General features: G+C 29.3%; 1 protein-coding gene across 1 annotated transcript; it reads left to right on the forward strand.

The window, feature by feature from the left end:
- Positions 1–4,013: 4,013 nt before the first annotated feature.
- On the forward strand, positions 4,014–13,349 carry LOC129916814 (GILT-like protein 1). Its single transcript, XM_055996969.1, has 4 exons — positions 4,014–4,252; positions 12,197–12,331; positions 12,438–12,797; positions 12,862–13,349. The coding sequence occupies exons 1-4, from the start codon at positions 4,190–4,192 to the stop codon at positions 13,030–13,032; spliced, it is 729 nt and encodes a 242-aa protein (XP_055852944.1). The 5' UTR covers positions 4,014–4,189; the 3' UTR covers positions 13,033–13,349.
- The last annotated feature ends 2,000 nt before the right edge of the window (positions 13,350–15,349 follow it).

The raw sequence follows: 15,349 nt of genomic DNA on the forward strand, positions 1-15,349 counted from the left end.
CATTCGAAAAGAAATATAATATTTAGTAATTTGAGCGTTTCAGAAAGATTATTAACAAAAATTCATTAAAAAATAATTTCTATAAAAATATAACTGAAGTCATTTTTGGTAGGTAAGTGCAACTGCGTGTTCTGGTTTTTACCAAATTCAAATTTTTTAATTAAATTCACACATTACGTGCACTTTAAAATAAATCACTCAATTAAGAAAAATGTTCTAATTCAATTATTTTATTTTTATTTCAAAAAGTGTTAAGTGATGTTTTATTTTTACTAAAATATTAGAGGCAAATGTATGTATGTAATGTTAATTCAATTAAAATTTTTAGTCACTAAAAGCTTTTACATTCAATTTCTTTCTACGAAATGATATGGAGATAATTTTTAAATGAAAGTTTGATTTTGTTCGAATGAAAGCCTTCAAAACACATACCTATACACCAAAATACCTATAATAAATGTATGCTAATACACCTACGTCCTAACCTACCCACCCACAAATGGTTGAAACCCTAGGGAATTAAAATCTTAAAAGATGTAGAGTAGGAGGCCTAGATCATCCCAATAAGAAAGTTAACCCTTCGATTATCTAGGGAACAAATATTAAATATTTTAACTTTTTAATTTTGTGCGTATTTAAGGTTTCTTTTTCTATAATATTTACCTACAAGTTCGTTGAAAACATGGGTAGATTTGATAAAAACTGATTATGTTTTCATGATGTAAATTATGTAATTACTTTTATTACTTTTTTAAATTTTTTTTTGAAAACGTTCTTGTTTCGAAAGTCACGCATGTAAATGAAGTATAAAACTTCCATCAAGGAATATATGGAGCTTCATTTCCTTTGCATTGAGGTGTAAATTGCGTTCAGATGAATACAAGAACAATAACAACTTGCATAATAATAAAAGTAGTGTTTTAAAAGTTTTCACGTAAAAACCTAGTTTATGTAATTACAGACAAATTACATCAGTGATTGTTTCAAATAGACTTAATTTCTTGTTCCTCTCCATAACATGATTTTAATAAGCCCATCAAGTACTAAAAAGGCTGAATTAAAATGTAATTGTAATATATTACAGATCGTTATTCCTATCCTTATCCAAATACAATAGAAGCAATAGATACAATTATAGTTGAATCAATCATCATCTCACTTAACACCTCACATTAACAGGAAAATTGTAGCTCTCTATTTTTCTCTCTTTCCGTCAACCTAGCCGGTGTAAAACATATAACAACGACAACCACTGTGTTTTGTTTGAACAATACCTAGCTTAGTAACTAAATTAAAGAACAACGCACCGGTCGCAAGTAACTGCTGTTTTCTTAAAATAGAAGGAACTTTTGTTTTCCATTTGTAAACAAAAAACGGGTTGGGATTCAAATTCTGCCGGGTTCAAAATTCTGCTTTTCAAAATTCTGTTTTCCAAAATCCTGCTTTAAAAAATTCTACATTTCATCATTTTGTTTTACATAATTCTGCAAAAAATTAAAAAATGGGTTTGAAAATGTTAAAAAGCGCGCGCTTAACTTAACTTTTTTAATTTTTTTGCAGAATTATGTAAAATTATCTCCTTACTACTTTGTCAATTTGTTTTGCTCATTGTTTGTTTGATAAATCAATAAATTAAACAAATATTAATAAGAGCTTTTCAATGTTAAATATTATCGAAAAATAATTGAAAATTTATTGATTTATCAAATAAAAACGAATATTTAAAAAATAGAATATGAAAATGAATATTTTCTATCACACAACATTGTTTCAAATTAAATACGTTTTCATCGGTTTAAACATGTGAATTATAAGAAATTCAGTCTTTGCATTATACAAAATATTTTCGACAGTTAAAAAACAGTTAGGAAAGTAATAAAGTTCCATAGTTGAATTACATTAATGAGCTGTAAGCGAATTATGCTCTTAAAAAAAACAGAATTAGTAGAATTTTTTTGTTCAAAAATATGCTGGCAGAATTTTGAAAACCAGAATAGAAAATAAGCAGAATTTGAAAAACAGATTTCTCGCTAAAAAGGCAGAATTTCGAAAAAAAAAATTTTAAAAAGCTGAATTTTAAAGCTAGAATTTCGAACCGCTCCACTGCTAGAACGCTATTTTAGCTGGAATTAATTATAGAAATTCTCGAAATAGTCTAAAATTGCAATTAAAAGCATTAGAATGAGGTCGATTGATATAATAATGATAATTTTATGGCACAACAGACACTTAAGATAAGAACAACAACAAAAATAAGCGTATTATTATGTAAAATGAGGTTTTTAAATTTACAACAGATATTATTGGTCTAAAAAAAATGGGTTCTTTGAAGTTTGAACGCATCAAATTCGATATATTCAAATTCAAATTCGATATTCGAATAGTATCATTGAAGAGCTCAAAAATTGTTTTTACTTAATATGGAATGTAAAATGAAAAAATCGTTATTTAAAAACATTCAACTCGTTTTCTTTTCATCTTTAGTGGTTTTTCTGAATATTTCGCTCCCCATACTTTCGGAGTTACAGTGAAAAAAGTTTGCTCTTGTAGGACATAGTTTTATATAAAACATAAAGCCATATACACTAGCTACTTTTTAAAATTATTTCTAGAGTGTGCCTACGCGTGCCTTTTTTTAAAAGCTTAGGAATATTCGTTTTATATAAAATCGGTGCTATTATAGTTACATACTTTACTTTAAAATTTATACACAAAAGTTCAATATAATAACAATTTATTAGCAAATACAATATTTGGATTCATAACTCATCGATAAACTATCAAAATTTTCACAATCAATCCGTTAAAACAAACTCAGTAAACGAATATCTGGATAGAGGAAAAAGTGGCCTTTTTTGTTTTTTTTTTTTTTTTTCGAAAAATTGCTTTCGATTGTTTTTTTTATTTAGCCAATGAATGTTTTGACCTCAATTTCGAATGAAAAATTAAAACTAGTCCATTTATCTATCGAATGAGACCAAAATTATCAATTTTGGAAGAAGTTGACATTTTTAATTAATTCCAGTTAAAATAGCGTTCTAGCCCACAGTGCGCTCCCACAAAAAACATCCATTTAGTCCAGTCACCATACTTTTGCAAATGCAAATTAACCGAGAAAGCTAAATGACGTAGAAAAGCTTAACTCGAAGTTTTCGATCAAGATTTAATATGGAAGTTTTCCGCCATCTTGAAAAAAGACGTAAAATATGTTTTTTGACAATAACTCCGAGATACAAAAATTTTGTTTTTGTAGCTCTTTACATGTTCTACAATATTTATTTTCATACATTTTTTGCTTATCTTGCATCCTCATAAAAAATTAGCGGTTACACCTTCAATAACATGTTATACCTTTTTGTAAAGCCACAAATCTCGTCTTTTATCTTGTTTTTAAATAAAGCTGTTTTATGAAATAGTTTAAAAAAAACTGTTGAAAATTTTGATTTTGAAAATAAATTTTAATATTGCCAATTTTATACAAAATTTCCCACCTACCTTTACCGGGCGAAAAAGGACAGCCCTCCATACGTATTTTTCCTTTCTCGACCCAACCTACACGCACAACCAATCGAAACCTTTGTGAAGCCTAATCTTTAGCTGTGTTTCATAAAATTACATTCATATCGATTTTTTTGCAAATCAATAACTCGCCCTTAAGCTATCTAAATTGAAACTGAGAAAGAGTTACCTTTAAGTCGGCTTTTTCCATTAGAATAAAAACCATAGACGCCATTCTCTTCCAGTTCCCACTCCCACCTAATACCCTCAATGTGTTTGTTTCACTGTGTCCATCTCTCCATAACCAACCTCCATCATATCGTCATCGTCATCATCATAAACATGCAACCGTTTAGTGCTGGAAACCTGACTTCTGCTCCTCTCTACCCATTTCCCAACAAACCCCCTTTATATACCCTAACTTAAAGTCATCGACGAAACAAGTCGTGCTTCATCATCAAGACCCAACCGCGGCGCGCTGCGTATTCCGAATTAAATTTTAAATTCAACTTTTAGTTGCTTACAGACGTTTCGTGGGTTGTGGTCGTCGTGTTTCTATCTAAAAAGATTATTGTTAGCTAACTCCTCAGAAAAGCTCGAATCTTGAAGAGTTAAAAATTAAGCAAACAGAAGTGAAAATTTTGCGCTAATTTCAATATTGTCTCTAAAACTAACAATAAAAATAATAACAATGAAACAGCAAGTTGTTGGAATTCTATTTGCACTTGTTGCGATCTCGAATGCGGCAGTAAAGGTAAATTTATTAAGACTTGATTATGTTTTTTGAGTTGAGAAGTCAATTTTCTGTTTTTTTTTTTGTTTTATGGAAAAAAAAATTTCCCAATGCGGTCACACATTAATTGACCTCTTGGCCATTCTTTGCTGCACAAAAACTCGCGTCCATTGAACTCTCGCGCTACTTTGAAGTCAAAGAAAATTGTAGTCTTTTTCTTTGTGTTTTAATGATTGTATCTACTCGTATAGTACATTGTAGTATTACTCATTTGATTCGATGGAAAAAAAATGTATGAGCAGAAAGGGGGACATAGTTTGTTGTGGTTTTTGTATTAGGAAAAAAACCGGTTGTTTGGGAGTGTTTACATTTAAGAGTTTGCAGCTGGAAGTATATATTTTCTTTTCACTGCACAAGCACACATAGAGTTGTGCTACCTGTAATGAATAATAAAAATGCGTATAGAAAAAGATATACAGGTGACGTAAGCTATAAACAACTGCAACGTTAAGCCTAATTTGGGTGTGGTACCCAAATCGGAGACATTTTTTGTTTACTTTTACTTGCACTACAATTCTTTTTTGGGCTTTGAAAACAGTTGTTCACGTGGTAGAGATACCTATTCAAGCTCTGTTTTGAGTATAAGAGATCAAACATGTAGATACATATTAAGTTTTTGTAGCTTTGCCTTTGGATAACGAATTAATGGTTAAGTTACGATATCTATGCAAATTAATAGTTGCAATTTTACTTTAAATTATAAAAGTTACGTAAAATATGCAAATAGTATTACGTCGCCTTACAGAGGTTTTAGGGCCATAATTTCTCAATTAGTATTAAAATAAGTGGCATTTAAGTGGACTGCCCACTGTATAGTAAACTTACACTTCCTTTATAAGAATATAAGTTGTTTTAACTGCTCTTAAATAGCATTTTTTCAGTATTGAAATCCTTGTAAAATTGAATGGAACTTTAAGAAACTTTCCACTGGGACAAAATTTTATTTATTTTTTACTCTACACTTAACCTATCTTCACGCAGGGTGAAACTATGAACAAAGAAATAGCACTTTTTTCCTACTGCGGAAGAGCCAAAAGTAAGGTTTGAGCTTGTTCGGTAGATACATAGGTATGTACAAAAGATGTATCTACATATGTATTTTGCATATTTCTATTTTGGTATTTGGAAAATAACCACGGCTATCAAATATTGAAATGAACATCACATATCGAATTAAAATAAGAATATTTTTTGTTTAATTCTTTGTAGAGCGCGTTTTTAGAATAACATGCTTTTAGTTTTTCAACTTATATTAGTTATTTCTTGATTTAACTTAAACATTTGTTTTTTAATGAGGCGTTGCGAATAATAAATAATGTAATAACTAATAAGTCCATTTGAAATGTTTGCATTATGCACGATTCTGAGAAGCTCTTTTTGAGAAACAAAAGGAATTATAGAAAATTAGGATGGAAAACTCTTCCAACTCTTCCAGAACTGTCAGTTGAAAAAAAAAATTTTTGTCTGCTTTTTTATTGAAATTGTTGTCTGTTTTGGGAATTGTTGTTGCTTTTGATTTTGCCAAATCAATCATAGACTTACGACGCCATTTTGCAAATTTTGAAAAAGCTAATGATATTACATTGTCTCCTTATACCATGATTCTGTAGATACTCCAAAGCCTTTTATATACGAAACAAGATTTGAAGATCTTCCAATATTGGCAGACCTGTCAAATATCTTCCAATTGCGAAACCAAATTGATCAAAGTTTTGTTTACAAAAAATGTGGCAATACAGGAACATCTTCGAATCGTGGAAAATTAAGTGTTAAGATCGGTATTATAAGCTGGACTTAGGTAGATGATGATGATTTTTAAAGACCAGTGAAGCAGTTATGCGTTTACAAAACCCAATTCATATGAAAGCTAAGAAAATATAACTTCGTAAGCCTGGGAAAAGCTATTAACAACCTCTTTTGCATGCCTAAGTTTTTTTTTGCAATTTTTAATCAAATTGACATTTGTGTTGAACTTTTCGGTGCACCATGGTCATACTCGTACTAAATGATGTAAAGCAACTTCATGATCAAAATATAATTGAAAAAAAAAATTGATTAGATCTGTTTTTTTAAATGAAAAATGCAATTTGCATACTCACTTTTGTCTGACATTGTGACCGTGAAAAATTAAAGTGTTTTTATCTTTTTGTTTTGACACATTAGACATCACTGAAGAAACTTTGATTTTTGTTATTTGTAATCACTGATGATAATAGAGGAACTACATTATTGTATTGTAAGTTTATGAAAACTTAATATCTTTATAACCATTGTGGTTTTACTGAATGATATATAAATTGAAGGCATTGTTTGATTCTATTACAAAATCACATCGAAATAAACAAACACAATACAATGCTAATTTAATAATAATTTCATACCTCAAGGTGAACACTGAACATGCAAACTGTAAACCTAATTTGGAACCGGCAATAGTTTGATGCAGAGTCTTTGACTCTTTGTTGCCTTGGAGATGTGTTGTGTTTTCCAAGTTTCATATCAAAATTAAAAAATTTGTGTAGTACAATACATAATGAACTTCTTATTATTTTTTATTTGTAATTTGGTATCTCTAATTCTCTAATTGCTATTGCACATTTTTATAATGAATAACATAATCAGTATTTGTAGCCTGAGCACCTCAAACCCACAAAATGGTAATAAAATTAATAATATTAGGTTCAAGAGCTTGAGCACTTGAGTTACATAATATTTTACCGAATTTGGAAACTTTACAAGTAACTTTTTGTCAAAAAAACATCAAAAATATAATGCAGAAATTTCTAATAGAATTGCAAAAGCAAAAACAATAAAAAAACTTTCTTTAATTATTATATCTGTTAATTAATTTATTATCACAAACTAATTAAGTCACACTAAACGGCAGAAGGTGGTTGCCACACTGAATAAGAAAAATTACACTATGAAAATAACCCAAATACTCAATTTTTTGCCTCATTTTCTTATTTTCCTCAGCCAGCTTAAAGGGGGCAAAATAGATCTTATAGGTTGCAGTGCGTCTTAGACTTCAAATCAATCAATTCTTAAAGCATTTAAGGACTTAATTGAAGGAACGCATACCTACAGTTTTTCAACAGAGCTAAATTTTGAAAAACAAAGATTTTATCGGATAATCGTTTAAAACAAAATGACAATTTTAAAAAAGAAACCACAATTTTTCAATTAAACAAAAAAATTGTAAAGTTTCCCAATCAAATCCACCACTCAAATTTGGGTCGAATAAAATCTGCTACCCAAATCTGCTTCATAACTGCTACATAAAAGACTCGATTCGTAAATTTTAATAGCAGACCTGAGTCGCTGATTTGAGTCATGGATTTGAGTCGGTGATTTGATTTTCAGATTTAAATCGCCTCCTTTGAAGTACAGATTTCTATTAAAATCGAAATTTTAAACACTTATTGTTTTTTTGGTTCAAGTGGTAACTGAAAAGGTTTAAGGAGAGTTAATATGAGCTCTCCCTTACTGGCCTGTGGGCTATAATTATCTCGAACCTATTTGAATATACATATTTCTTAATGCTTTAAGCTGCATCGCTCTTTAATTGCATTTTTACATTGTTAGAAGTATAATTATCTTGAACTATTGAGTTTTCTATAGTTTATCTACGGCTTTTGTTTTTTAAATTAATCTTCAAATTACTTAGGAGTGTTTATTTCTGTAATTAAAATTAATTACAAAATTTAGTGTAAAAAGCTAATATCTAAAAAGAATCTGTTTATCTTGATGACTCTAATGAATAAGAGTTAATTGAATGTTTGTTGTGGTAGGTGTACCTTAATAAAAATGTTTAATTTAAATTTCACACGGAGAAAAAATAACGCCAGGAATAACTTTGCTTCTAGTATATTTAATCATAATGTAGTTTATTATACCAAAATTTAGTTAAATATACCAGAAATAAAGTTAAAGACACTACAGTTTAAGTTATCCCTGCGCTATTTTCTCTATGTGTACATATAAAGAACTTGAAATAAACTCAAACATAAATTAGTGGATTACTTAAGTGAGTTCAATACTCCTCAATAATGATTTGAGTTGTCTTCAAAGACTTCTTTTATCTTAAGTTGCACATTTTTATTACAAACATTTGAACCAAACAGCACTCAATCTTGCTTCATTCTTTAAATCGATGGTCTCTTAACAGGTTTGAAAAAATTATACAAATCCCCAAAAGTATTTTATTGATCCTTAAAATAAAAAAAAAACTTTTGAACAAAAGTTCAAAAACCTGTTTTGTTATTGTTTGAGAAAAAAAAACTTTAAATTTGAATATTTTATGCTCGTTTTACAACTTCAGACGCAAATTAAATGCGCCATCAAACACATGAGTCATATTTACTTAATGTTTACACAAATGCAACTTTAACTACAAAACAAAATAAAAATAAACAAAACGATGACAATGAAAATAAATATTGAAATTAGAAAAAAAAAATTAAAATTCTTTAAAGTCATAATATGGACTGAGTAACAATTGTCATTGTGCTTTCAATTAAAAAAACAATAAAATTTCTGTCATACACCTTCTGTTTAAACAAGTTTATTCAATTTTACAACTTGCAATATTAAGGAGGATGTATTTTATTAGTCAGCTAAATTAAACATTTTTTTTTTTTGTAGAGAGTAAAGTAACTCTAGGTAGAGGATATTATAGTAAGTACGAATTCATGCAGTTAACATGTTTAGGAAATATTCTTTTGTATACCACATGAAATTTAACTGTCTCCCAACATAGGCCATCATACAATACTAGATTTTCTTTACAAATTAAAGATAATTCTTTCATTCATTGTTGTTTCGATAAAAACTATGAACACCCTCAATAATTGGCTCAACAGACCGTAACGTTTCCTCCTCCATAATAAATTCTACACATTCATTGCTATACCCGATACCTTAGAACAGCCATACTCAACTTTTTTTACTTGCGATATTGGCAAAGTACCTACTATAGGGCAATTTTAGAATTCGTAAAAAAAATTGAATTCGATATAGAGATTTTTAAATTTTATTTTTAAGGGCAAAATTTACTTGTCTTCTCAAAAAATCTGTGGACTTTGGCAAATACATACATTAAAATAAAGAAAAATATTTTTCTACCATTATTTACGGTACCTTTCTCCTAAATGACTAAACTGATTTTAAAGAAAATTTTTGTTTAACTTTTTTTTTTTATTTCTAACGAATAGCATACCAATTTTTTTTTTTAATAATGTTTGGAAGTTAAAAACTGTATTTAAAAAAACGGCTCCAATGATTTTCCAAAAAAAATATTTGGTTTACAATAAATTAAATGAAATACAACGTTTGGAGGTCTAAACAGTTTAAAAAGATGCTTTTGAAATTTGTATGTATTGTAATGTATTTTTCTTAAATATTAAGTCCCCGCACACTACAGACTTTCTATCGGCCGATAGTTTAGTCGGGATGGGCTTCTAGTAGCGATGGGAACTATCGAATGATTTGAACTATCGGTAGTTAGTAACTGAATGATTTGAACTATCGAATGGGTTGGGGTCGAAATTCTGTATGGGCCAAAATTCGGATTCCAAAATTCTGTATTCCAAAATTCTGTATTTTAAAATTCTGTAAATTCAAAATTCTGTATTCTAAAATTCTGTAAACACAAAGTTCTGGATTTCAAAATTCTGAATTCCAAAATTCTGTACTCCAAAATTCTGTAAATGATAAAAGAAAAATTGTTTTGATAATGAAAAAAGTGCGCACTTTTTTCATTATCAAAACAATTTTGTGCAGTTGAAGTTAAGTGTTATGAGTTCATCGTTATATATAGTGAATTCAGAAAAAATGGAAAATATAAAATTTTATTAAAAAATGAAATTCAAGCCAGCAGAAAACGAATTTTTGTATGGAAAATGAGATTTTTTAAGAAAATCTCGGAAAATTCATCGGAAAATAGAGCGCTTAATTCAAATCAGTCGAATGTTCAAATTTGTATGTCCATTTTTTTCGAAAATGTGGAATTTTTTGAAAAAAAAAAAAAAAATTAGTTAGTAGAACATGAATTTGTATGGAAAATGAAAATATTTTTTTAATGGAAAATCTCGGAAAATTGGGTACTTAACTCAAATTAGTTAAGCACTTAATTATTCAAGATAATTTGAAAAAAAAAAAAAAATAATTTCTGTTTCGAAAATCACAGAAAATTTTTTGTAAAATTAACTTAATTGGCACCTAAATATTATACCGAACCCAAATTTTTTACCAACAGCTTAAGGCATTTTATGGTAATTGCTCTGCTAACTTTAAATCAAGTTCGCAGAACATTAAGTTTTTCCAAAAGTAGGGGAGCACTTGATTTAATTTTGGGGTACTTAATTAGCACTAAAAGATCCAATAACAAAACTTCTGTTCTGCTGACCTTACTCTGCTTACTTGAGGGACATGTTTTAATGTAGAGATTTAGAATTACAGAATTTTTAAAAGCAGAATAATGGATTTCCAGAATTTTGAAAAACAGAATTTTGGATTTACAGAATTTTGAAATACAGAATAATAGAAAAGCAGAATAATGGAATAAAGATTTATGTTCATACAGAATTTTTTCTTCAGATACAGAATTTTGGTCATACAGAATTTTGGAATACAGAATAACGACCCGTTCCCCTATCGAATATTTCATTCACTCATTCATTTATTCATTCGAATGAAAACTATCGCATAAACTATCGAATAAAAACTATTAAATATTCAGTTATTTAAAAAAAACTATTCGAATGAAAAAACTATCAAATAAAAAAACTATCGGATAAAAAAACTATTCGGATGAAAAAACTATCGAATACAAAAGTATTCGAATGAAAAAACTATCGTATAAAAAAACTATCGCCTAAAAACCTATCGAATGAAAAAAATTATTCGAATGAAAATAGATACTAAATGAATAAATGAATGAATGATTTAAAAAGATCGAATCAATGAATATTTTACAACTATCAATATTTCGATAGTTTTCATTCGATAGTTCCCATCACTAGCTTCTAGTGTGCACACAGGCAGCCGACTAAATAGTCGGTTCTGTAGGAAGTATTTTAGTTCTGCCTAAGCTATAAGTCCAATCGGCTTAAAGTTACTTAGCTCATAAGGTTAGAGGTTAAAATTGGTGTCAAATGAAAAACAGGGTTACCACTTTTAAAATGGTAACTTTTCTGTGGCAATTTTATTATAAAGTAAAAAATTAATAAAATGATTCTAGAAATAGGTATAAACCTACAAACATGGCAGCCCTATTCTGATGAAAAAAAATTGAAAAAGGCTCAAATAAACACCAAACCTAAGCTGACAGTTTCTTCTATCCAAAAAATATCAGGTGCAATCTCTAAAATATAAGCAAGTGCCCGGCAACCCTATTCAAATGCTAAAAATCACAGAATAGATCTTTTTCGTTTTTTAGAGATGTGCACCCGACATTTTTAAGATAGGAGAGAGTCACGTCTAAAATATGATGTATGTTTAAGTATCAAATATCAAACATTTTGACTGATAAATAAGTGTTTTGAGATTTTAACATTTCCGTGGGGTTGCCATATTTGTAAATTTATCTAATTTTGTTTTTCACAATTTAGACTTTTGTTTGGCATTTAAAAAAATTATTATGCTATAAAACTAGGTACCTACAAAGGTTTTAAAATATTTGCCATGTACAAATTTTTCCTATAAAATAGGGTTGCCACATAGAAGTTGCCATTTTAAAAGTGGTAACCCTATTTTTCAATTTCCCTATAGTACTTTAAAATCATTATACATTTTTGTGTTTTACTCTGAACATTAAAAGTTTTATTGGCGACTGTTGTCAGAATAATCTTTAATCTTCTTTTTCTAAATCACTCATCATTTAATTTTTCTTAATCAATTCCACAGGTTCCCGTCACTATTTACTACGAATCCCTATGCCCCGATAGTGCAGCACTTATAACTGAAAAAATCCATCCAGTCCTCCAAGATGAACTCAAAGAGCATGTTGATATTACCTGGGTACCATTTGGAAAATCAGAAGTAAGCATGTCCTTCCTGCATATAAAAACATTTGTTGTATATTTACACCTGAACAATACTCACAATTTAAATTTTCAATTCATTCTTTACCCCGCGCTACATTTAGATGTACACTCAAGGCGCCGATGTGGAATTCACCTGCCATCATGGACCAAATGAATGTTATGGCAACAAAGTTCATGCTTGCGCCATCAACATCATTCAGGCAAACTCTTACCAAGCTGAATTCACTAGGGAATCCCTTACACTGGACTTCATTACTTGCTTAATGAAGGTCGGCAAAAACTTCCCAGACAATGTGTATCCGGGCGCTAAATGTGCTCGCGAAAATCACATCAATACCTGGGCAAACATTGAAACGTGTGCCAATTCCACTGAGGGTAGCAAACTCCTGCAGGAACAAGGAAAGATGACCAATGCATTCCAAAAACCACTCACCAGTGTGCCAACTGTTGTATTTAAACATGTAAGTTAAAAACAGAAATATTTTCCCCTTTAACTTTGGAATAATTTAAATAATTAATTAACAGGTATTCGACAATGATGTCCAACAAATGGCATTGAAGGACTTCAAGACAACATTGTGTGGTTATATTATGGAACCAAAGCCAAAAACTTGTATGCCAGTTAACTCAGCTGCAGGATTAAGCTTCATTCCATTTTTGGGTGCTGCCCTTTATGCTGTATCAAGATTGGTTTAAAACATTCTTTAAAGGCTCAAATAAGATCATAAATTCGTAAAATTTGATCTTAAACTGTGTTTTTAGTTCATTGTTATAGATAAAATATTTTTTTTTGTATTTAAAAAGAAGAATTGGTTTATTAGAGTTTTATGAGTAGAGCATTCTCATTTATATTTTTTTTATATTATTTTATTTAACTGTGTTAGAATAGTTTACAGCTTTAATTAAAACAATCGAAAAATCTTCCGTCCAGTGATCGCGCAAAATAGAGTTTAACATTCGCATGATATCATTTTATGTAATTGTGTAATTTTACGAAATCATAATAAATTTTTTTTAAATAAAACGATTTGTTTTTATTAAATTCTGATTTAAGGGCGGAATTAATAGGATACTCAAGTCAAGATTTTTCTATTTAGAACTTTTGACTAATAAAGCTACAAATTTGAATAAAATCAAATGTTGCTTTAAATTTAGCTTATAAATACGAAATCATGAGATTTTGATGAATTAAATATTTGAACATTCAGGTATTGTGGAATATGTTCACTTGGGTGACAATTTTGAATTTTACAACAAAGAAAATTGAGCGTAATAACATAACAGGATTTTTGTTTGCTGAGTCCGCATCCGAAGTCAAAATTTGACTGGCACGTCACGTTTTTGAAAAATACTTTAATATTAACAGGTCAAAAACGTGTTTTATGGGTATATTGACGTCGAATTACACCAACGTTAAATATTTTTTTGGCAAACCTTCTTATGCAATCTGAAAACGCAATATTTTATCGTTGTAAATATATTTACTTTTTTTCAAAATTAATTTTGTTCTAAAAGTTATTGGAAAAAGAAATTTATGATACTTGTATCTCAAAATCTTAGTACATATGTACATAATCATATAATGAATGTTTTTTTTTTATCCAAATTCCGGTTTGCGATTTCTGATTTGGATTTTAAAAAGCAACACACATATTAAGGAAAATGTATTTTCTTGATTAAACATAAAAAAAACTTTATTGAAAATAAGTTTTTGAGAGTTTTTAGTGAAAATAGTTACTGTATTGTAAACAGTTTTAAATTCAGCACTTAAATTAATTAGAATCACCTTGCATAGTTTTTGCCCCCGCCATTTTTTTTTTATTTTTGCCGACCAGTGTTATTAAAAAAAAATTTTTTTATTTTTTTGATAACGGGTCAGTGAAATATTTCGAAATTTCGTTTTTAATTAGGTATTAATTAACTATTTCTTGAAAATGGCATACCAATTTTGTTTTTGTTTTTGAAAAATGTTAGAAAGTTTTTATACGTACCTATTCAAAAATTCTTTTTCATATAAGAAACAAGATGCCATCTTTGTTGTATGATCAAAATCATTTAAAACGGTGTTTTATTAATTTAAAAAACAGATTTTAAATTGTATTTTTTAAATTATACATTATTGTTCTTGGTTTGTGTACCTGTCTTGCAACGTCAGAATCTCATAATTGATTCAGTTTGCTTTGGTGACTTTTGGAAGCCATACAATAGATTTTTTAATGAAAAATTGTGTTGTTCAAAAAACGTTCAACTTGCGTGCAATTACCCCTGAGTTAATTAAGCCTTCCGTGTACCGCATTGCTGACTTGAGACAAGTTTCTGTACTGGGCCTCTAGAAATGATAAATATTTTTGTAAATATGTACCAAAAAAAAAAAAAAAATTTTGGTATAAAAATTTAGTGGTGGCCCGGTTCAAAGTTTGGTCTTGGTTTTTGTTTTAAATAAGCACAATTTTTATATCTTTTCTTTATGTTACCTTGAAAAGTTGACTATTTTGGCGCTATATTGTTGCTATAAGTAAATTAATATTTTAAGGAGCAAGATAGCTAAGAAAAATTGTGAAACAATTATTGTTTAATATGTAATAACTAATAAGGTTGCAATTATATAGCAGTTTTAGTAAAAAATGCAACCATAATTTAAGAATATTAGCAGGGTTGCTACAAAGCTCAAAAGTGAGCTGAGCTCAGCTCAAATTTTGAGCTAGCTCACTTTTGAGCTACGTACCATAGCTCAGCTCATTTGAGCTGAGCTGAAAGTGAGCTAAAAGTGAGCTGAGCTGAAAATGAGCTGAGCTGATGGTTGAGCTGAGCTGTCGGTGAGCTGAGCTGAGCTGTTGGGTGAGCTAAGGTAAAGTGAGCTGAGCTTGTCGGTGATCTGAGCTGAGCTGTTGGGTGAGCTAAGGTAAAGTGAGCTGAGCGGTGATGGGTGAGAGGTTACATTGATTTTTATTTGGAAATATAATGAAATATGAAGATATTTTAAACTTTTATAAAACAACATAGCTTAAGATGT

Source organism: Episyrphus balteatus, chromosome 3, assembly GCF_945859705.1.
Source record: "Episyrphus balteatus chromosome 3, idEpiBalt1.1, whole genome shotgun sequence".
NCBI classification, from domain to species: domain Eukaryota; kingdom Metazoa; phylum Arthropoda; class Insecta; order Diptera; family Syrphidae; genus Episyrphus; species Episyrphus balteatus.

Excerpts from the sequence above, each read along its gene's own strand:
- LOC129916814 (XM_055996969.1), top strand. The coding sequence starts at position 4,190 with ATGAAACAGCAAGTTGTTGGAATTCTATTTGCACTTGTTGCGATCTCG. Across the intron at positions 4,253-12,196 it reads TCTCGAATGCGGCAGTAAAG|GTTCCCGTCACTATTTACTA; the intron begins GTAAATTTATTA and ends TCAATTCCACAG. Across the intron at positions 12,332-12,437 it reads TACCATTTGGAAAATCAGAA|ATGTACACTCAAGGCGCCGA; the intron begins GTAAGCATGTCC and ends CGCTACATTTAG.